The following is a 23,070-nucleotide window of genomic DNA, read 5'->3' on the forward strand; positions in this document are numbered from 1 at the left end:
TGTCCTGGGCCTCTCCCATCCTTAGGTAGCTGGAAATTACAACAAAATAATACTTTTCACTTTTAGAAGCCACACTATCTCTCATACCAACCAATCAATTACTTCCTTATAGAGAATAGGAAATTAACCTGAATATCAGAAAAAATATATATATATATAGCATTACTGTTGTAGAATCTTTATTTAAAGACAATAACTTCAATAGCAGAGGGAACTTTACCATTGCAGGCTTCAGATAACCTCTATATTTCTCAGATTTTATGCTAAATCATAAAATGCCATATTGTGTCTGAAGCTATTTTTTCAGTAGCCCATTTTCTTAAATGGACTAGCAAAGCAGTAAATACTGAGGAAAATTTTGGCTCCCAAATCCTAAAGCCATTCTGATTATGCCTGGGTCATCAGGGGGACATCATCGGAACTACCAGAGGACTGGCAGAAATACCAGTGGTCTGGCCAGCTTATAAATTAGAAATTATACAGAATCCAATTTTATTTTTTTGTTAAGTAATTCCTATGAGGTTTTTGGGATGTCAATGTAAAGTCCTTTGATGTGTAATCTTTATCCATTAGATAGGGAACAATGCCAATCCCCATCATAAATACGTTCACAATCTGACACTGAAAATCCACTGTAGGGCATAGGACCTGCAAATAGGATATGAATCACACACATCCATCCACTCATTCAGACAATCCACAAATATTCATTTTTAAGTCTACTATATGCCAATAATGTACCGGGCTCTAAGATGCTAAACCATGCTAAATGCTGAAACAGACGTACACAGTTCTGGCCCTCCTGGAACTTATGACCTACAGAAGTGCCTTCATTGCAAATGGTCAGGACTCAGCCAATGCTATTATCATCAGCAGGTGACCAAATGATAGAGCTTGCTTTCTAAACAAGCTCCACACTCTTTGCTTTCAACATTTTTGCTTTCCTTCAAGCCACATAATCCAGTGGTCAGTTTCTCCCAGTTAGTGAGGTTTGGGGAAAATGTACCCAGTGAACAATTCCTTGTGGCCTCACTCTTTCCTCACACTCTCCTCTGTGCTCTTGAGCTAAAGAGACCTGGATTCAAGTCACTTGCTCTAACCTTATTATTTTAAAATAGGGTTGCTCCTGCTTTGAGGATTTCCACGGGATCAACACAGTCGCAAAGCAGCACTGAATCAGAAGCAGGTAAATTTCAAAATGACAGCTCTAAAAATATCCACTCTCCTTTTGTTCTCCTCCTATCCCTTTGCTCTGAACACCTCTGCTCTGAGGCTTTGCCTTTACCCTTCTCTGATTACTGCTCCAAAAGGGTTTCCAAGAACCGGGAGTATTTATGGTTTCACTTGCTCCCAAGTCCTTGGTGGAAAAGGATGCTTGCTTTCTGATTCTTACTAATTCCACACTCACATTGTTAACACAAAAATCATCATTTAAAAAAAAATTTCCTCAGCTTCATATTTCATCTGGGCCAACACTGAAAGAATATTTTCAAAGAAACAATATCCTGTCTCCTTTGCTCTTCTGAGTTTCACGTTTTTACCTCCAGTCTCATTTTCAACCCTTATTACGGGATGCATCACCAAAATAGAAGAAAGTTCTTTCTGCTTTCCCTGTACCAGCCAATTATTCTACTTTGTTCTGTCTCTAACGAACAGAATGCGAAATCAACACAAAGCCTGATTATGCGACCTCTTCCAAGGGAAAGGTCTGAGAGTTGTCTATTTACTAATGAAGCTCAGTGTGTATTAAGGGTTGACTGAAGCAATCATCAGGAATTTTCATCCCTTAAATTAGTGTTTTCCACCAGATGCACATCGTTCATTTCAGATAATATAACTTTTAAGTTCAGGATACAACTGGACAAAAGAAAAGAAAAAAAAGTAACCAACACAACATTTGCAGTAATAACACAGTAACAGCTATCATCCTTCCCTGAGGAATTCAGCCTACTTTATGGACACAATTTAGTACAAACTCATAAGAAAGCTAACAAAGCCCAAAACCACTTCACAATAGCGTAGAGAGGTAAAGGTCAAAACTTATTACTGCCAGGCCCAGCAGACAATGGCACCTACCGGAAAGAGCACAGGACAGGAAAACCTGGAAGCCTGTGTTCCAGTTTCGGTTATTCCTGTAAGCATTGGTATGATCTGAGTGAACTCAGCCTGCCCTGCTTTTTCCGTTTATAAAAACCTACATCATCCTCTCATTAGAATGAAATGCCACATCTGAAAACTTGCAGATCTCTTTAGGAAAGAAACAAAACTCATGTTTCTAACCAAAATGGAATAATTCAGTCAATGGAGACATAATAAAAATCTGCCATAAAGCAACTCTTTACTTGAAATCTATCTTTTGTGGTGTATTTATATGGGTAAGGAGTGTAAGGATATCATAAGTAGAGTTACCAATTATTCCAGAAATCAAGGTCATTGAGTTCACATTCCAACTTTGACCTTGACCCAGGCTTACAGAGATGTAACATGTGCCAATACCTCATATCCACCATACATGGGAGAAACAAGGTATGCAGACAGATCTTCTTCTAAGTATCCCATATGTAGTGGTTTTAATACAAGGTCTCAGATTCGTTGCCATTCTTCACATCCAGATGTGGGCATTTTCCCTTGAATTTGGGCAGGCTTTCCATGGCTTCAAACAATAGAGCAGGGGTCAGTAAATTATGGCTGGTGGGCCAAATCTAGGCCTCTACCGGCTTTTATAAATGAAGCTTTATTGGAACACAGCCATGTTCCTTAGTATATGTATTGTTTGTGTCTGTTTTCACATCACAGCAGCGGAGCTAAGTAGTTGCAAAAGAGACTGTATGGCGTGTAAAGCCTAAAATATTGACCGTCTGACACTTTATGGAAAAAGGTCTCCAACGCCTGCAATAGTATAAAGTGATGCTATGTAACATCTAAGACTAGGTCATAAAAGGTCATGCAGCTTTTGCATGATTCTCCTGGAATGCTTCAACCCTGAACGCTCATTCTTGGGATACTCTATCTTGAATCCTAACGACCACGTTATGAGAAGTCCAAGCCACATGGGCAGCCATCTATAGGCACTCCAGGCAACAGTCCTTGTTGGGCGCAGTGTTCAAGTCATCCCATCTCAACGGTCAGACATGTGAATTAAAATAATCTAGATGATTGCAGCCCCAGCCATTTGAATCCTCATGAGCTGAGGTTTCAGACATCAGTCACAGAGTAGAGACAAGCCATCTCCTCTGCGTACTGTTTGAATTGCTGAACCACAGAATCTGGGCACATATTAAAATTTTTGTTTATTTCACCACTAAGTTTGGACTTCTTTATTATGTAGCAATAGATAACTACAGCACTGTGTCTGTACACAGGAGATCTACATTTCACACAGCACATACTTTTAGATGTGAATGTTGACTGCTCAATTTCTAAGAAGAACGCATACACACATATAGGTACAAAATATTTATGTATATGTAAATATTAGACCTATATAAACTAATCTATATTATCCATAAAATGAGGGGCCCTTGATAATGGCTAACATTTCTTTTCGGTATTTATTGTGTTCCAAGAACTGATAAATTCTTGCATTGTGTGAATTTCCTCTTTTAACCCTCATAGCAACGCGCTGAGAGAAGTAATGTTACCTCTATATTATAGATGAGAAAACTGAGGCAAAAACAGATAACATGCTCAAGAGTACTCAACAAGTAAATTTTAGAGTCAAGATTGGAACCCAAGTTCTCAAGGTTTAAATCCCTTACTCTTAGTCACCAAGCTATATACTGAGTAAGGAGATGAAAGCTGAAGCCATTACCTCATGCTCAAGAAGTTAGACAGAAACTTAGCAGGCATGGTTGAAAGAAAACAGGACTTGGAGTCGTAAGTCCAGAGCCTGAGTTATGAAATGAATTCTCCTCTCATCTAGATATAGGTTTGTTTTTAGAAAATGAAAAAGATCACTGCATATTTTGATGGTTAATTTCTGTACTTAATGATTACAAAAGAATGGAATTTTACCAGGGAGCTATTTTGCAATGACATAACTTATTGATTCAAAATCAAACCTTTATTATAAATTCTTGATTCAAAATCAAATCTTTATTAAGTCTCCGTTGCATCAGAAGTCTTTCCCATTCTTCATTTCTTTTAAAACCCTTTCCTGTCTACTCTTGGCCAAAGCTTGAAGCCTAATTTAACATTTGGAAATAAAATAATGAAATAGTCATAACACAGCAATTCCAATGCCTACTGAAATGGAAGCTCTAAATAATTTTGCAGATGATTTAGGAAATTAAAAATATTTACATCATAGATGCAAAGAGAGAAGTTACTTGTGTCATAAAATAAATGGTGAGACAAAAAGTTTCTGGTCAAGTAGATTTGTTTAAATATGAACACTAATTTGAGCTCTATCCCGGTGCTAAAACCCAGTGACAGGTTGCATACAGTTTCTAAAGGGATAGTTCAGTGCATTGGGTCAAATTCATGCCATAAAATGTGGTATTATTAGTAGTACTAGAAGACAGAGTGTGACTGTCTTCTTTGGGACATAGATAAAGACCCCAAGTTAGACAATATCAAAGACAAGTTATGTAGAATAAGATATTATCTCAGTCCTTGGAACATGTCATCTAGGATTGAACAAGAGGTAGATTTATTATGAAGTACATGAAGCCAGAGACAGTAAGCAATGAGTGGTAGTTGGTTAAAATAGACAGGTTTTAGAAGTAGAGGCAGGGATGTAGAAAACAAACTTAGGGTTACCAGGGGATTGTGGTGGGGAGGCTAAATTGGGAGATTGGGGCTGAAATATACACACTGCTATACATAAAATAGATAACTAATAAGAACCTGCTCTTCTTATTAGCACAGGGAACTCCACTCAATACTCTGTAATGGGCTATTCGGAAATGACTCTAAAAAAAAATAAAAGTGGATATATGTATATGTATAACAGATTCACTTTGCTGTACACATGAAATTAACACAACACTGTAAATCAACTATATTCCAAGAAAAATTTTTTTAAAAATAGGTTTTAAGAACCATAGTCAGGGAGCAGTGTGGATTGGAAAGACCTGGCAAGAAATATTTCTGCATCCTCAGACAATGCTCCCCAAGCTGGCTATTGCAAGGGTGAGCATTTAAGAGATCTTTGACCTAAGGAGGACATGAGATTAACAATCAACCCCAATGTGCATGAATTATTCTCCTCTGTGTTATCAGAAATCAGATGGCATCCTAGAGCAAGGGTCAGCAGGTCTTTTCTGTAAAGGGTCAGGTAGTAAATATTTTGGATTTTGTGTACCATACCTCTCCGTTGCAACTGCCTATCTGCTGCTGTAGCACAGAAACAGCCATGCACCATACGTTAATGAATGGGTGTGGCTGTGTTCAAGCAAAATGTTATGTACAAAACCAGGAGTCAAGCGAGATCTGATCAGTGGGCCAGAGTTTGCGGACCCCAGTTCTGGGTCAGTGTTCACAGCTGAATGAGTCATGAGGCCTTAAGTTCCAGTTCTCATTGTACTACTTTCTACCTGGGTGAACTTGGGTTCATCCTTTTATTTATATGGGCCACTATATTAGTCAAGCTTCTCCAGAAAAACAGAACCAACAGCATGTGTATACAATGTGCCCATATATATTGATAGATATAGATCTAGATATCAATATTGATACCTAGATCTATATCCATATCTATATAAAGATAGAGAAAGAGAGAGAGAGATTTTAAACAATTGGTTCACACAATAATAGAGGCTTGGTCAATTCAAAATCTGCAGCTTAGGCTGTCTAGAGACTCTAGGAAGAGTTGTAGTTCAATTTCTGTAAGTCTTCTTGCAGAATTCCTTTTTGCGACAGGGAGGTCAGTCTTTGTTTTATTAAGAGCTTCAACTGATTGGATGAGGCGCACCCATACTATGGAGGAGAATCTGCTTTACTCAAAGTCCAACACCAATGTAAATATGAATTTCATCCAAAAACACCATCACAGAGACTACCCTGGTGGCGCAGTGGTTAAGAATCCGCCTGCAAATGCAGGGGACACAGGTTTGAGCCCTGGTCTGGGAAGATCCCATGTGCCGTGGAGCAAATAAGCCCGTGCACCACAGCTACTGAGCCCGTGCACCTAGAGCCCATGCTCTGCAACAAGAGAAGCCACCGCAATGAGAAGCCTGCACAACACAACAAAGAGTAGCCTTCGCTTGCTGCAAATAGAGAAAGCCCACATGTGACAACGAAGACCCAATGCAGCCAAAAATATAAATAAATAAATAAATAAATAAATAAATAAAAATTGTAAAAAACACGAAAACACCATCACAGAAATATCCAGAATAATATCTGACCAAATAACTGGGCATGGTGGCCCAGACAAATTGACATAGAAAATTAACCACCTAAGCCATAGTTTTGTCATCTTTTACTGAGAAATTTGACTTATCTGAACTATTTTGATAACTAGAAGATACCTTCTAGAGGTAACACCCTCAGGTTTTTACATGGTAGGCAGCAGAGGGAAAGAGCCCATTTGTCCAGTCAGATGACACCTAAAGGATAAAATTCTGTCTTCTCTTTGCAACCCACAAGGATGAATACCAAAAATACATCACTTATATCTGCTTTAGCTAACATAGGATAGGTCTGGAACAGACCTATGCTCCCAGTAAGCCTCATGAAATGCTGTTTCATTAAGGGGAGACTTTACTTGCTAAGATTAGAGGCAAAAGAGGGTGGTGGATGAAACACTGCCCAAGGATATAAGTTCATGCAAGGAAGCAGGAGAGAGAATGGGTATCCGAAGATGTGCACTCTAAGCCAACACTAATTCCACAGCATCGGGTTATAATTCAGGGAGCACAACTGCTGGGGGTTTTTTCCCCCTCTTTTTTTCCCCCAAAGAGGGACAAATCAAGCATACTGACAAAGGAAGAGCATTAGTCACCACAGATAAATTCCTTTTTAGAGGTGATCTCGCAAATAATTTGGCTCAGTGTAGACTATGATTTGGTTCCAAAAACCATAAGCTAGAGCATTTCATTCCAGGTCCCTCCTCAAATATCCATGATAGGTAGAAATTTGGCATCAGTAGTTCTTGAAATCTCCCCAGGTGATTATAATATGCAACCAGGGCTGAGAATCTGGAGATGTAGAGAGAATTTAAATTGAACTTTAGTTAAACAGTAAAACAAGCTCTGACTCTACTGGCTGGAGCTAGAAAAGGGATAGGCATTTATTGGGATGAGAAGATAAAGAAAACCAGGGAGTAAATCAAATGCTTTACACCTGTGCTTAGCTAATTGTTACTCAGATAATTCAGACAATCTTACAGCACCTGAACCCTGAAATTCCTTAGTTCTGTTTAAAAAAAAGTAACTCTTCAAGGAACTGAACTCTGAGAATCATGTAAATCATAAAGAAAAAGAAGAAATCTTATTTTTTGAATTAGTTGATTTCATATATACTGTTTCACTTTCATGATATTAACTAGTTAGCTTTCTTTCCATTTTATGTTTGAGGAAAGTAAGGCTTTAAAAATCTCAGTAATTTTCTCAAGGTCACTTGTTAAGGGTGTGGTAGGCAGCATAATGGCTCCTAAAAATGCCCTCACCCTAATCCCTAGAACCTATTAATGTGTTACCTCACATGGTGAAGAGGACTTTGCAGATATGACTGAAGTTATAGACCTTGAGATAGAAAGAATATCCTGGATTACCTCATGGAACAAATCTAATTGCATGAGTCCTTAAAAGTAGAAAACCATTCCCAACTGTAGAAAGAGAAAGAGAGAGATGTCCTAATAGAAGCAGAATCAGAGAGATGCAACATTTTGGGTTTTGTAGGTGGAGAAAGGGGACTCTGAGTCAAGGACTACAAGGGACCGCTGGAAGCGGATAAAGTCCAGGGAATAGAAACACCCCTAAGAGCCTCCAGAAAAGAATGTAGCTCTGCCAACACTTTTTTTTTTCTTTTTTAACCATCTATATTGGAGTATAACGGATTTACAATGGTGTGTTAGTTTCTGCTTCATAACAAAGTGCATCAGCTATACGTATACATATATCCCCATATCTCCTCCCTCTTGCATCTCCCTACCACCCTCCATTCCCGATCGCACCCCTGTAGGTGGACACAAAGCACAGAGCTGGTCTCCCTGTGCTTTGCGGCTGTTTCCCACTAGCTATCTATTTTACATTTGGTAGTGTATATATGTCCATGCCACTCTCTCACTTCATCCCAGATCACCCTTCCCCCTCCCTGTGTCCACAAGTCCTCTCTCTATGGCTGCGTCTTTATTCCTGCCCTGCCCCCTAGGTTCTTCATAACCATTTTTTCTTTTTTTTTAGATTCCATATATATGTGTTAGCATACGGTATTTGTTTTTCTCTTTCTGACTTACTTCACTCTGTATGACAGTCTCTAGGTCAATCCACCTCACTAGAAATAACTCAATTTCATTTCTTTTTATGGCTAAGTAATATTCCATTGTATATATGTGCCACATCTTTATCCATTCATCTGTCGATCCTGCCAACACTTGTACTTTACTCAATTGAGGCCAATGTCAGACTTGTAAGGTAATAAATTTACATTGTTTTGAGTCACTATACTTGTGGTAATTTGTATGAAAGCAATAAAAAACTATTACAGGCAAGGGGTCCAGGAGTCTTTTAAAGAGATTTATTGTGCCTGCTGCCACCTTGTTGGTACCCTTTTACATGCCGGCTAAGCAAAAAGGAGTCAGTGAAAAGGAAATTGGACCACAGAAATCAAGACAAATACCCTCAAGGAATCCACAGCTTTCCCAGCATGGTATAGAATGGTATTTGAGACACAAGCCGGGTGGATGAAAGGCTCTTGGTGCTGCAGCCAGGAGTCAGTGTTGTGCCTCTGAAGTGGGAGAGCCAACTTCAGGACATGGGTCCACAAGAGACCTCCCAGCTCCACATAATATCAAGCAGCGAAAATGTCCCAGAGATCTCCATCTCAACACCAGCACCCAGCTTCAGTCAACGACCAGCAAGCTACAGTGCTGGTCACCCTATGCCAAGCAACTAGCAAGGCAGGAACACAACCCCACTCATTAGCAGAGAGGCTACCTAAAAACATAATAAGGCCACAGGCACCCCAAAACACACCACCAGACGTGGACCTGTCCACCAGAAAGACAAGATCGAGCCTCAACTACCAGAACACAGGCATTAGTCCCCCCCACCAGGAAGCCTACACAACCTACTGAAACAACCTTAGCCACGGGGGACAGACACCAAAAACAACGGGAACTACGAATCTGCAGCGTGCAAAAAGGAGACCCCAAACACAGTAACATAAGCAAAATGAGAAAGCAGAAAAACACACAGCAGGTGAAGGAGCAAGATAAAAACCTACCAGACCTAACAAATGAAGAGGTAATAGGCAGTCTACCTGAAAAAGAATTCAGAATAATGATAGTAAAGCTGATCCAAGATTCTATTTCCAAGATCCAAAATCTTGGAAATAGAATAGACAACATGCAAGAAACAGTTAACAAGAACTTAGAAGAACTAAAGATGAATCAAGCATCGATTAAAAACACAATAAATGAAATGAAAAATACTCTAGATGGGATCTATAGCAGAATAACTGAGGCAGAAGAACGGATAAGTGAGGTGGAAGATAAAATAGTGGAAATAACTGATGCAGAGAAAAATAAAGAAAAAAGAATGAAAAGAACAGAGGACAGTCTCAGAGACCTCTGGGACAACATTAAACGCACCAACATTCGAATTATAGGGGTTCCAGAAGAAGAAGAGAAAAAGAAAGGGACTGAGAAAATATTTGAAGAGATTATAGTTGAAAACTTCCCTAATATGGGAAAGGAAATAGTTAATCAAGTCCAGGAGGCACAGAGAGTCCCATACAGAATAAATCCAAGGAGAGATACGCCAAGACACATATTAATCAAACTGTCAAAAATTAAACACAAAGAAGTCATATTAAAAGCAGCAAGGGAAAAACAACAAATAACACACAAGGGAATCCCCATCAGGTTAACAGCTGATCTCTCAGCAGAAACTCTACAAACCAGAAGGGAGTGGCAGGACATAATTAAAGTGATGAAGGAGAGAAACCTGCAACCAAGATTACTCTACCCAGCAAAGATCTCATTCAGATTTGATGGAGAAATTAAAACGTTTACAGACAAGCAAAAGCTGAGAGAGTTCAGCACCACCAAACCAGCTTTACAACAAATGCTAAAGGAACTTCTCTAGGCGAGAAACACAGCAGAAGGAATATACCTACAATAACAAACCCAAAGCAATTAAGGAAATGGGAATAGGAACACACATATCAATAATTACCTTAAATGTAAATGGACTAAATGCTCCCACCAAAAGACACAGATTGGCTGAATGGATACAAAAACAAGACCCATATATATGCTGTCTACAAGAGACCCACTTCAGACCTAGAGACACATACAGACTGAAAGTAAGGGGATGGAAAAAGATATTCCATGCAAATGGAAATCAAAAGAAAGCTGGAGTAGGAATTCTCATATCAGACAAAATAGAGTTTAAAATAAAGACTATTAGAAGAGACAAAGAAGGACACTACATAATGATAAAGGGATCGATCCAAGAAGAAGATATAACAATTGTAAATATTTATGCACCCAACATAGGAGCACCTCAATACATAAGGCAAATACTAACAGCCATAAAAGGGGAAATCGACAGTAACACAATCATAGTAGGAGACTTTAACACCCCACTTTCACCAATGGACAGATCATCCAAAATGAAAATAAATAAGGAAACACAAGCTTTAAATGATACATTAAACAAGATGGACTTAGTTGATATTTATAGGACATTCCATCCAAAAACAACAGAATACACATTTTTCTCAAGTGCTCATGGAACATTCTCCAGGATAGATCGTATCTTGGGTCACAAATCAAGCCTTGGTAAATTTAAGAAAATTGAAATTGTATCAAGTATCTTTTCCGACCACAATGCTATGAGACTAGACATCAATTACAGGAAAAGATCTGTAAAAAATACAAACACATGGAGGCTAAACAATACACTACTCAATAACGAAGTGATCACTGAAGAAATCAAAGAGGAAATTAAAAAATACCTAGAAACAAATGACAATGGAGACACGACGACCCAAAACCTATGGGACGCAGCAAAAGCAGTTCTAAGGGGGAAGTTTATAGCAATAAAATCCCACCTTAAGAAACAGGAAACATCTCGAGTAAACAACCTGACCCTGCACCTAAAGCAATTAGAGAAAGAAGAACAAAAAACCCCCAAAGTTAGCAGAAGGAAAGAAATCATAAAGATCAGATCAGAAATAAATGAAAAAGAAATGAAGGAAATGATAGCAAAGATCAACCAAACTAAAAGCTGGTTCTTTGAGAAGATAAACAAAATTGACAAAACATTAGCCAGACTCATCAAGAAAAAAACGGAGAAGACTCAAATCAATAGAATTAGAAATGAAAAAGGAGAAGTAACAACTGACACTGCAGAAATACAAAAGATCATGAGAGATTACTACAAGCAACTCTATGCCAATAAAATGGACAACCTGGAAGAAATGGACAAATTCTTAGAAATGCACAACCTGCCAAGACTGAATCAGGAAGAAATAGAAAATATGAACAGACCAATCACAAGCACTGAAATTGAAACTGTGATTAAAAATCTTCCAACAAACAAAAGCCCAGGACCAGATGGCTTCACAGGCGAATTCTATCAAACATTTAGAGAAGAGCTAACACCCATCCTTCTCAAACTCTTCCAAACAATATCAGAGGAAGGAACACTCCCAAACTCATTCTACAAGGCCACCATCACCTTGATACCAAAACCAGGCAAGGATGTCACAAAGAAAGAAAACTAAAGGCCAATATCACTGATGAACATAGATGCAAAAATCCTCAACAAAATACTAGCAAACAGAATCCAACAGCACATTAAAAGGATCATACACCATGATCAAGTGGGGTTTATTCCAGGAATGCAAGGATTCTTCAATATACGCAAATCAATCAACGTGATACACCATATTAACAAGTTGAAGGAGAAAAATCATATGATCATCTCAATAGATGCAGAGAAAGCTTTCGACAAAATTCAACACCCATTTATGATAAAAACCCTGCAGAAAGTAGGCATAGAGGGAACTTTCCTCAACATAATAAAGGCCATATATGAAAAACCCACAGCCAACATTGTCCTCAATGGTGAAAAATTGAAACCATTTCCACTAAGATCAGGAACAAGACAAGGCAGCCCACTCTCACCACTCTTATTCAACCTAGTTTTGGAAGTTCTAGCCACAGCAATCAGAGGAGAAAAGGAAATAAAAGGAATCCAAATTGGAAAAGAAGAAGTAAAGCTGTCACTGTTTGCAGATGACATGATACTATACATAGAGAATACTAAAATGCTACCAGAAAACTACTAGAGCTAATCAATGAATTTGGTAAAGTAGCAGGATACAAAATTAATGCACAGAAATCTCTGGCAATCCTGTACACTAATGATGAAAAATCTGAAAATGAAATCAAGAAAACACTCCCATTTACCATTGCAACAAAAAGAATAAAATATCTAGGAATAAACCTACCTAAGGAGACAAGAGACCTGTATGCAGAAAATTATAAGACACTGATGAAAGAAATTAAAGATGATACAAATAGATGGAGAGATATACCATGCTCCTGGATTGGAAGAATCAATATTGTGAAAATGACTCTACTACCCAAAGCAATCTACAGATTCAATGCAATCCCTATCAAACTACCACTGGCATTTTTCACAGAACTAGAACAAAAAATTGCAAAATTTGTTTGGAAAAACCAAAGACTCCGAATAGCCAAAGCAATCTTGAGAACGAAAAACGGAGCTGGAGGAATCAGGCTCCCTGACTTCAGACTATACTACAAAGCTACAGTAATCAAGACAGTGTGGTACTGGCATAAAAACACAAAGATAGATCAATGAAACAGGATAGAAAGCCCAGAGATAAACCCACGCACATATGGTCAACTTATCTTTGATAAAGGAGGCAGGAATGTACAGTGGAGAAAGGACAGCCTCTTCAATAAGTGGTGCTGGGAAAACTGGACAGGGACATGTAAAAGTATGAGATTCGATCATTCCCTAACACCACACACAAAAATAAGCTCAAAGTGGATTAAAGACCTAAATGTAAGGCCAGAAACTATCAAACTCTTAGAGGAAAACATAGGCAGAACACTCTATGACATAAATCACAGCAAGATCCTTTTGGACCCACCTCCTAGAGAAATGGAAATAAAAACAAAGATAAACAAATGGGACCTAATGAAACTTCAAAGCTTTTGCACAGCAAAGGAAACCATAAAGAAGACCAAAAGAGAACCCTCAGAATGGGAAAAAATATTTGCAAATGAAGCAACTGACAAAGGATTAATCTCTAAAATTTATAAACAGCTCATGCAGCTCAATAGCAAAAAAACAAACAACCCAATCCAAAAATGGGCAGAAGACTTAAATAGGCATTTCTCCAAAGAAGATATACAGACTGCCAACAAACACATGAAAGAATGCTCAACATCATTAATCATTAGAGAAATGCAAAGCAAAACTACAATGAGATATCATCTCACACCAGTCAGAATGGCCATCATCAAGAAATCTAGAAACAATAAATGCTGGAGAGGGTGTGGAGAAAAGGGAACACTCTTGCACTGCGGGTGGGAATGTGAATTGGTACAGCCACTATGGAGAACAGTATGGAGGTTCCTTAAAAAACTACAAATAGAACTACCATATGATCCAGCAATCCCACTACTAGGCATATACCCTGAGAAAACCATAATTCAAAAAGAGACATGTACCAAAATGTTCATTGCAGCTCTATTCACAATAGCCCGGAGCTGAAAACAACCTAAGTGTCCATCATCGGATGAATGGATAAAGAAGATGTGGCACATATATACAATGGATTATTACTCAGCCATAAAAAGAAACGAAACTGAGCTATTTGTAATGAGGTGGATAGACCTAGAGTCTGTCATACAGAGTGAAGTAAGTCAGAAAGAGAAAGATAAATACCGTATGCTAACACATATATATGGAATTAAAAAAAAAAAATGTCATGAAGTACCTAGGGGTAAAACGGGAATAAAGACACAGACCTACTTGAGAATGGACTTGAGGATATGGGGAGGGGGAAGTGTAAGCTGTGACAAAGCGAAAGAGAGGCATGGACATGTATACACTACCAAACGTGAGGTAGATAGATAGTGGGAAGCAGCCGCAGAGCACGGGGAGATCAGCTCGGTACTTTGTGACCGCCTGGAGGGGTGGGATGGGGAGGGTCGGAGGGAGGGAGATGCATGAGGGAAGGGATGTGGGAACGGATGTACATGTATGACTGATTCACTTTGTTATAAAGCAGAAACTAATAAAAAAATAAAATAAAAATAAAAATAAAAACTATTACAGGGGTCCTACAGGAGCCAGGCTATATATTTATACTTAAGTATTTCTGAAATGAATTTAACCTTGTGATTGACAGCAGCAGCAGGTTCCAAGGGATCCCACCACACACCTGAGGCAAAAGCAGCCTAATACAAAGCAGTGACAGCAGCAGGTCACTGCCCCACACTTGGGGTAGAGGGGGACTTGATCTACTGTAGCAGCAGCATAGCCTGAATGGGAACCCATCCTCCTGTGGCACTAGTCCCATCAACATTAGTCTAATCTGCTAGCACCTGCTGCGCCAACAGGCCCAACATATACAAACCCTCCAACTCAGCAGCATTAAGTGAGCCAGACTCAGTGTTTCCTGAAACTCATATCCAATGGCACTGGAAAGCTCAGATATCACCTAATGTTATGAAAACATAAAAAAAACAACAACAGAAGACTGGGAACTTCAGAAAGGAAAGGGGAACAATGGAATGGGTGAAAACAAATGGGGTAAATATAAGAGACGATCATTAGCCTCATGAGTTTCTTAAATACTATCTGATGGTCAAAGCAAATATTATGACACCATCTGATGTGGTTCTCAATGTAGAGAAAGGAAATACTACAGAAAATCATACTTTAAAACTGGGGAATATTAAGAGACTAAATGGAAGTAAAATTTTGAAACTTCACTTGAAGTAATAAAACACTGATTCCAGTAGGCTATGGTAAGTTACATATGTATACTGTGATGCCAAAAGCAACCACTAAGAAAACTATACAAACAGTACACACAAATGATTATAAATAAATTAAATTAAAATGGACTTATTAAAAAATGTTTAAGTAACCCACAAGAAGGCAAAATAACAGAAACACAAGATTGAGAAACTAAGGTAAAAGACAAAACAAAAAATAAAATGGTAGACCTAATCTTTAACATAGCAATAATTACATTAACTGTAAATGATCTAAATAACCAAGTCAAAGACAGAGATTGGAAGAGTAGATTAAAAATTCACAAGCATGATCCAACTATATACTGTCTATAAGAAGTTTACTTTAAACATCATGATATAGGTAGTTCAAAGTAAAAGGAAGATAATGATATATCATGTGAACGTTAATCAGAAAAAGTAGGAATGGCTATATTAATATCAGATAAAGTAGCCTTCAGAGCAAAGGAAATTATTTGGGGCAAACAGGGTCATTACATAAAGATAACAGGAATAATCCACCTAGATGACCTAATGATACTAAATGTGTATGCACCAAACAACAGAATTTCAAAATACATGAAGCAAACACTGAAAAAAGTAGTAAAAGGAGAAAATTTTAAATCCACAATTATTATTTGAGACTTCAGCACAGCAATTTATAGAACTACCAGAGAGAAAAATCAGCAAGAATATGGAAGAAATGAAAACATCATCAATCAATACGATATAACTGACATTTAAAGAACACACTCAGTAACAGCAGAATACATATTCAAGTGTCCATGGAATATTCACTCATATACTATATACTGGGCAATAAAAAGAACCTTAGCAGATTTAAATTGTAATGTGCCTAAGTGTTGGATGCTAAGACTCAGAGGTTTTCTTATTTCTTTCATTTATATATTCACAAAAAAATTAGCAGATTTAAAAGAATTAAAATCATAGAGTATGTTCTCTAGCCATAAAGGAATCAGACTAGAAATCAATAACGGAAAGACAACAGGAAAGTCTTCAGTCACGTGAAAACTAAACATCACAATTCCAAATAACTCATGGGTAAAAAAGACAGCATCAAGGAAATATTTTTTAATGCATAGAATAAAAGAAAATGGAGATATAAAAGATCAAAGTTTGCAGAATGAAGTGAAAGCAATGCTGAAAGGGAAGTTTATAGCACTAAATTGGGAAAGAAAGTATTTCAAAGCAATAATCTAATTTTCTATATTACAACAGTAAAAAAGGAAGAGGAAAAAACACTAAACAAGCAGAAAGAAGGAAATAATAAAGATGAAATAGCAATCCATGAAACTGAAAACAGGAAAATAGGGGGGAAAAATCAATGAAACAAAAGGCTGGTTTTTGGAAATAAACAACCTAATCAATAAAGATCTAGCAAGACTGATAAAGATAAAAAGATGGATGGCACAAATCACAGATATCAGAAATGCAACCAGGGATACCATGACATATCCTGCAGGTTAATAAGGGACAAGTTGTTATGAACAAGTCTACACTATAAATTCAAAAATGTAGATGAAATGGGCCAATGCTTCTACACTCAAAACTACCAAAACTCAGCCAAGATGAAATAGATAATCTCAATTTTCCTGTAACCATTAGAAACACTGATTTTTCATTTAAAAACTCCCAAAAGGAATATTCAGGCTTAGATGTTTCACTTTTACCCAAGACATAAAGAATTAACACCAATTTTACATGATTTGATAAGAAAGAGAAGTAGAAGGAACAGTTCCTAATTAAATTTATGAAGCCAGTATTACCTTGATACCAAAACCGGACAGGGATAGGATAGAAAGAAGAAAACTACAGACCAATATTTTTTATGAAATGGGCTGTAAAAATCCTCTGCCAAATATTAGCAAATTAAATCCAGAAATATATAAAAAGAATAATATACCATGACCAAGTGGCATTTATTCTAGTTATGCAAAGTTGGTTAAATATTTGAAAACCAAACAATGTTATCCACCATATCCAATAGATTAAAGGGAAAAGTCATGTGATCCTATCCAATAATGCAGAGAAAGCACTTGACAAAATCCAATCCCATTCATGATTGTAAAAAAAGAAGAAAAAAGAACTCCAAGCAAACTAGGAATAGAAAAGGAACATACTGAAACTCATAAAGATGATCTACAAACAACCTATACCCACATTATATTTAACTGTGAAAGACTGAATGCTTTCTCTGTAAGATCAGAAACAAGGCACGGATATCTACTCTCACCACTTTTATTAAATATATTACTGGAGGTTCTAGTAAGAAAATAAAGCAAAAATAAATAAATACATAAATTTAAAAGTTAAATTTTTAAAAAGTTCATTGAAAAGATAAAAGGACTATTCCTACTATGTTGAATAGGAAGGAATATATCCTACTGAATGTTGAATAGTAATATATCCTATTATATTGCCTAAGGAAAAGTAAAACTGTCTGTGTCTGAAGATGAGATGATAATCTAAATGGAGAAAATACCAAGGAATCCACAAAAAGCTTGAGAAATAATATTAGTTTGTAAATGTTTTAGAGTACAAGATCAACACAATTTTATCACATTATATATTAATAACAAATGTGTAGAAGCTTAAAGTAAAATATGTGATGCCATTTACAACTGACCTAAATAAATACTTAAATACAAGCCCAATAAGACATTTATAGGACCTCTATACTGAAAATTACAAAATGCTGATGAAGAAAAATGTTAAAGTCCCAAACAAATAGGGAGACATACCTTGTTCATGGATTAGAAAACACAACATAATAAAGATGTCAATTCTCCCCAAGAGGCTTAACACAATTACTCTTAAAATGCCCTCAAGGTTTTTGCGGATATAGACAAGCTTTTTCTAAGATTTATATGGTAAGAAGAGGCTGAAGAATAGCTAAAACAATTTGTAAAGGAAGATTAAAATGGGAGGAATTAATCCACCCAATTTCAAGACTTTGCAGTAATTTTGGACGGTAGATACATAGATCAATGGAATGGAATAGAGAACCCAGAAATAGACTGACATAAATACATTTAACCTGTTTTTGACAGCAGTGCAAAAGCTATCAAGGAAGAATAGACATTTCAAAAAATGGTACTGAAACAGTTGGACATCCCTCGACAAAAACAAACAAAAAATGAACCTTAACCTAAACCTCCACACCTTACACAAAAATTAAATCAAAGTGGATCATAATCTGAAATGTAAAAGCAGGACATTTTTAGAAAAAGAAATAGGAGAAAATCTTTGGCATCTAGAACTAGGTGAATAATTCTTAGACTTGACACCGAAAGTATGATCAATAAAAGCAAAAACTGATCAATTGGATCTCATCAAAATGAGTTAAAAATGCTTCATAGAAGATCCTTTTAAGTGGATGAAAACTCAAATTACACAGTGGGAAAACATATTTGAAAATCCCAAATGAGACAGATGACTTGTATCTATAATATACAAAGAACTCTCCAAACAACTTAAAAAAATCCAACTAGAAAATAGGCAGAAGACAGGAACAGACATTTCATGGAAGAGAATATACACATGGCAAAGAAGCACATGAAAAGATGCTCAACATCATTAGCATTAGGGAAATGCAAATTAAGACCATAATGAGATATCAGAGAATAACTAAAATTATAGTGACAACATCAAATGCTGGCGAGTACGTAGAAAAGTTTTATCACGTCACTGGTGGGAAAATAAAATGGTTTAGCCACTCTGAGAAACAGCTTGACAGTCTCTTTTAATCCTAAAAGTAGATTCACCCTACAACGCAGTACTTGTACTCTTGAGCATTTATCCAAAAGAAACAAAAACTTAATTAAGTTCCCACAGAAACTTACACATAAATGTTCATAGCAGTTTTATTTATAATAGCCAAAAACTGGCAACTACCCAAATGTCTTTCAATGGATGAATGTTGAAACAAATTGTGATAAAATCTTATGATAGAATACTACAGAGCAACGAAAAGGAACAAATTATTAATATATGCAAAAATTAAAATGAACTTCAAGGGAATGATGCTGAAGAAAAAATTTTTAAAAGCCAATCTCCGAAGATTAAGTAATTCATGATTATGTTTACATATTATTCTTAAAATAACAAAACTGTGGAGATGGAGAACAGATTAGAAGTTGCCAAGGGTTAGAGATGGGGGTAGAAGGTACAGTGGGGAAACTTTGTGAGGTTTTTGTGGTCCCAGTACAAATAATACAGCACTCTTGGTTTTAATCCCTAAAGATGTTTAAAAACAATTCCTAATAAGAGTTGTCCAGATATTTAGCAATGGCAGCAGATTACAGGTATAGCTCCCCAACATGACAACTTCAAAAGAGATTGTACTAATTCAATGCATATGTTAATTTTAAAAAGGCCAGTCACAGTACTTAAATGGTATATATCTTAACGATATTATTCTAAGTGTCTAGCTATACCAGATGGACTAGCAGGATTTTCTGTACATTCAATCTTATTTAAGACAGTAAATCTTATAATAAGAGAGTTCAAAAAAGAAAAAGAAAAAACAACAAACCTCAACTACAGTTGGATATTCTCATAGGAAGATGAGGTGAAAATATGTAGCAGTGGTTCAAAAGCTTAAGCAGTGGCACCTAAATTTGGCTGCATATTAGAATCATCTGAAGCACTTTTTAAAAACCCTCACACTGACTGTTGGTCATCCTAGACCAATAAAATAATTTTAAATCTCCTCAGACGATGCCAGTGTCTAGCCAGAACTGAGAACCAGCGGACTAAGCAGCAGGGGATGTTTCTACAAAGATTTCTTAACAATAAGTCCTTTCACCCAATCAGATTTACCTTCCCACAAAGGGGTAAAGAAGGCTAGATGCTGTCCATACTTGCTTAGCTTTAATTAGCACTTGTGACTTGCCCAAATCCTAGATCATGTTTCCCCTAAATTTCATGTTATTCCCTAAGTTTTTCAAATCCAGGGCTAAGGGGTTTGCCAGGATGAGATTTTAAGTGTTCACACAGGGGAAGTCCCTGGCAAACCAGGACAGCGGTCACTACATTGAAATGTAAAGCATCCTAAATAACCCTGCCACTGCTCCCAGATACTAGTCTGTGCCAACCAGTGGAGAAAAGGCATTCTCCATTACTACCACGGCAAATGCTGTTGTACTTGCCTTGGCTACTCCCTATCTTTTCCAGGCGTCACTCCCCTTCACCTGCTGGTGGACGCTTTGGCCAGCTGACAATGCAGATATCTTCAAACTTTAAGGTGAATAAAAATCATATGGAGGGCCTGTTATAACAGAGATCACTGAGCCCCACTAGAGTTGCTGATTCCATAGGGCTTGGATAGGGCCCTAAAACTTGAATATCTGACACATTATCAGGGGACGCTGGTAAAGCTGGTCAGCTTGTTACCGAATGCAGGTTCGTGTGTCTGAAGCACAGTGAGGCCAAACAAACCTAAAGGTTGGAGTCTGGAGAAGAGAAAGGTTTATTGCAGGATCGAGCAAGGAGAGGGGTGGTCCGTGTTCCAAAACCCCTGAAATCTCCAAAGGATTTCAGCAAAGCATTTTTAAAGGCCAGGTGAGGGAGGGACATCCCAGGGCATGTGATCAGCTCGTGCACAATCCTCTGATTGGCTGATGTTGAGGCCACAAGGCAGGTAACATTATCCATCCTTAGGTGCCAGAAGGTCTGGGGGCTACGTGCTCATGATCATCAAGGAGTTCATTTCTTCCATTGGGTGGTGGTTTTTAGCGTCTGAAAACTCAAGAAATATGCCTGAGATACTATTATCTGAGTACTTCAGAGAGAAACTACAATAGAGGATATGGGGGATGGGTCTGTCCTAGGAAGGCCCCATAGGGTACTGCTTGGTTACAAGGTGACCATACTTTGAGAACCACTGCTCTAGTGGCTTGGAATGTTAAGAAAGTAATGGAAGAATCCCTTCCCAGATCTAGATTCTAGTATCACCAGCTATGTTGGTGGGAGGAAGGGTAAGTTTTGTCCTTGCTTGGACTTCTTGTTCATTTATATCAAAGCCTATTTGAGGCAGTGCGTTCGGCAGTCCTGCAGATCTGTCTTTTGCTTCAACAGTGTTTGGAATGAACAGACCCAGGGACGCTCCTTGCTCCAGCCCCCGACCACCCTCCAACCTTTCTTCCTTTCGCAACCTTTGGAATCAGACACTCAGCTATCCTCAGCCTCCAGGACAGGCCAACACCATTCTTTGAGCTTAGCTCCTTATCACTGATCAACCACGAGTTCCCAGGTTCGTCAGAATTATTCCACCGAGGTGGAGGCCGCCGTCCACCGCCTGTTCAACATGCATCTGTGGACACTTACCTCTCTGAGCATCTATTTCGACAGCAACAATAGGACTCTGGACAGTATGGGCCACATTTTTCGCCAACTGGCTGAGGAGAAGTGTGAGGGCGCCCAGCGCCTCTTGAAAATGCAAAACCAGTGCTGCGGCCGCGCCCTCTTCCAGGATGCGCGGAAGCCTTCTCAGGATGAGTGGGGTAAAACCCAGGATGCTGTGGAAGCCACCATTCTTAGGGAGAAGAATCGGAACCAGGCACTATCGGATCTGCGCGCCCTGGGTCCTGCCCGTGCAGACTCCCAGCTCTGTGACTTCCTGGAGAGCCGCTTCCTGGAGGAGCAGGTGAAACTCATCCAGAAGATGGGCGACCACCTGACCAACCTCCGCAGGCTGGCTGGTCCGCAGGCTGTGCTGGGCGAGTATCTCTTTGAAAGGCTCACCCTCGAGCCAAACAGGAGTCTCTGAAGTCCAGCCGCGTCTGAGGAGACCCTCTGGCGTCAGAGCTTCTGCCTGAAGCCCCGCTCTGCAGCCACTAGGCAGCTTTGTAACCGCCCTGGAGCCCTCTCCCAAGCCTTGGACCAGATGGAAACAATAACGCTTTTTGCAGAAGGAAAAAAAAAAGCCTATTTGAAATACAAACAGAATAAAGCGAAAAAAAGAAATATATACATATATTCACGTTCTTTTAACATATGAATTGCCCCACTTTATCTGTGTGAAGTAAGTTTGTTCCCATTATTGGGCTGGTTCTCAAGCTTTGCTGCTCGTTTGAATTACCTAAAGAGCTTTGAAGAAAAACATTGGTGTCTGGGTCCCAGCCCCAGAGATTTTGATTCAGTAGGTCTAGGCAGGAGCCTGGGCACAGGGAGGTCTCAGAGTTCCCCAGGTGATTCTAATGTGCAGCAACTTTGTGAACCACCTCTTGGCTTCAATGCAGCTAGTCATCAGATATTAAATCTAAGACACATGGACTACTAGTGCGTGAGCTCTGTCGCTAGGTGTATTCCATTTTCTTCCTCCTGGAAGATTCGTGCCAGGGAAAATGATTGATAGTTGTGTTACTTCTCTGAAATGGATGGAAATTTCCAATTAGCGTGAACAGGGGAGGGTGAATGGGTGAATGCAATAAGGTGTATCATTTACGTATTGCCCTATGTGTATGGCTAGAAGCTTTTGCAACTGAGGTCTGCCCTACTTTTCATGCTAATGGTAATGCTTGTCCTCCTAATGCAGCTGTAAACTTTATAAGCCCATAGGTAGACAGCATCACAAAATATTTACCCCTCCCCACTGGCCCACTCTCAAGCTTCACTCCCCTTCCCCAATACACAAATGTACATCAATGCACTTGAGACCAATATCAACATACTGACCTTCAATTCTTCTACTGTGCAGCTTCCCTCTTATCAGGAGATGTCAGCATTTAGCGCAAGGACAAATGCTTGCCTCTTGAGGAGTAATGTAGACAAAGCCTCCAAGAGACAAATAGCCCTTAGGGAGGGGGAAAAAGTCTTTCAAAAAGGTTGATGCCCAGAGGAGGCATTTTCAGTCACCTCAGCTTAGAGGTCAA

The 23,070-nt window shown here is 38.4% G+C and overlaps 1 protein-coding gene across 1 annotated transcript; it reads left to right on the forward strand.

Moving 5' to 3' along the window:
• Window positions 1-769: 769 nt before the first annotated feature.
• Window positions 770-21,965, forward strand: LOC307065494 (ferritin light chain-like; the record flags this gene model as incomplete). The annotated part of the gene is made up of 2 exons (XM_079722332.1): window positions 770-876; window positions 21,443-21,965. The coding sequence occupies 2 exons, from the start codon at window positions 770-772 to the stop codon at window positions 21,963-21,965; spliced, it is 630 nt and encodes a 209-aa protein (XP_079578458.1).
• Between the last annotated feature and the right edge of the window lie 1,105 nt (window positions 21,966-23,070).

Source organism: Hyperoodon ampullatus (genome assembly GCF_949752795.1).
Source record: "Hyperoodon ampullatus genome assembly, chromosome: 2".
Classification (NCBI taxonomy): Eukaryota; Metazoa; Chordata; class Mammalia; order Artiodactyla; family Ziphiidae; genus Hyperoodon; species Hyperoodon ampullatus.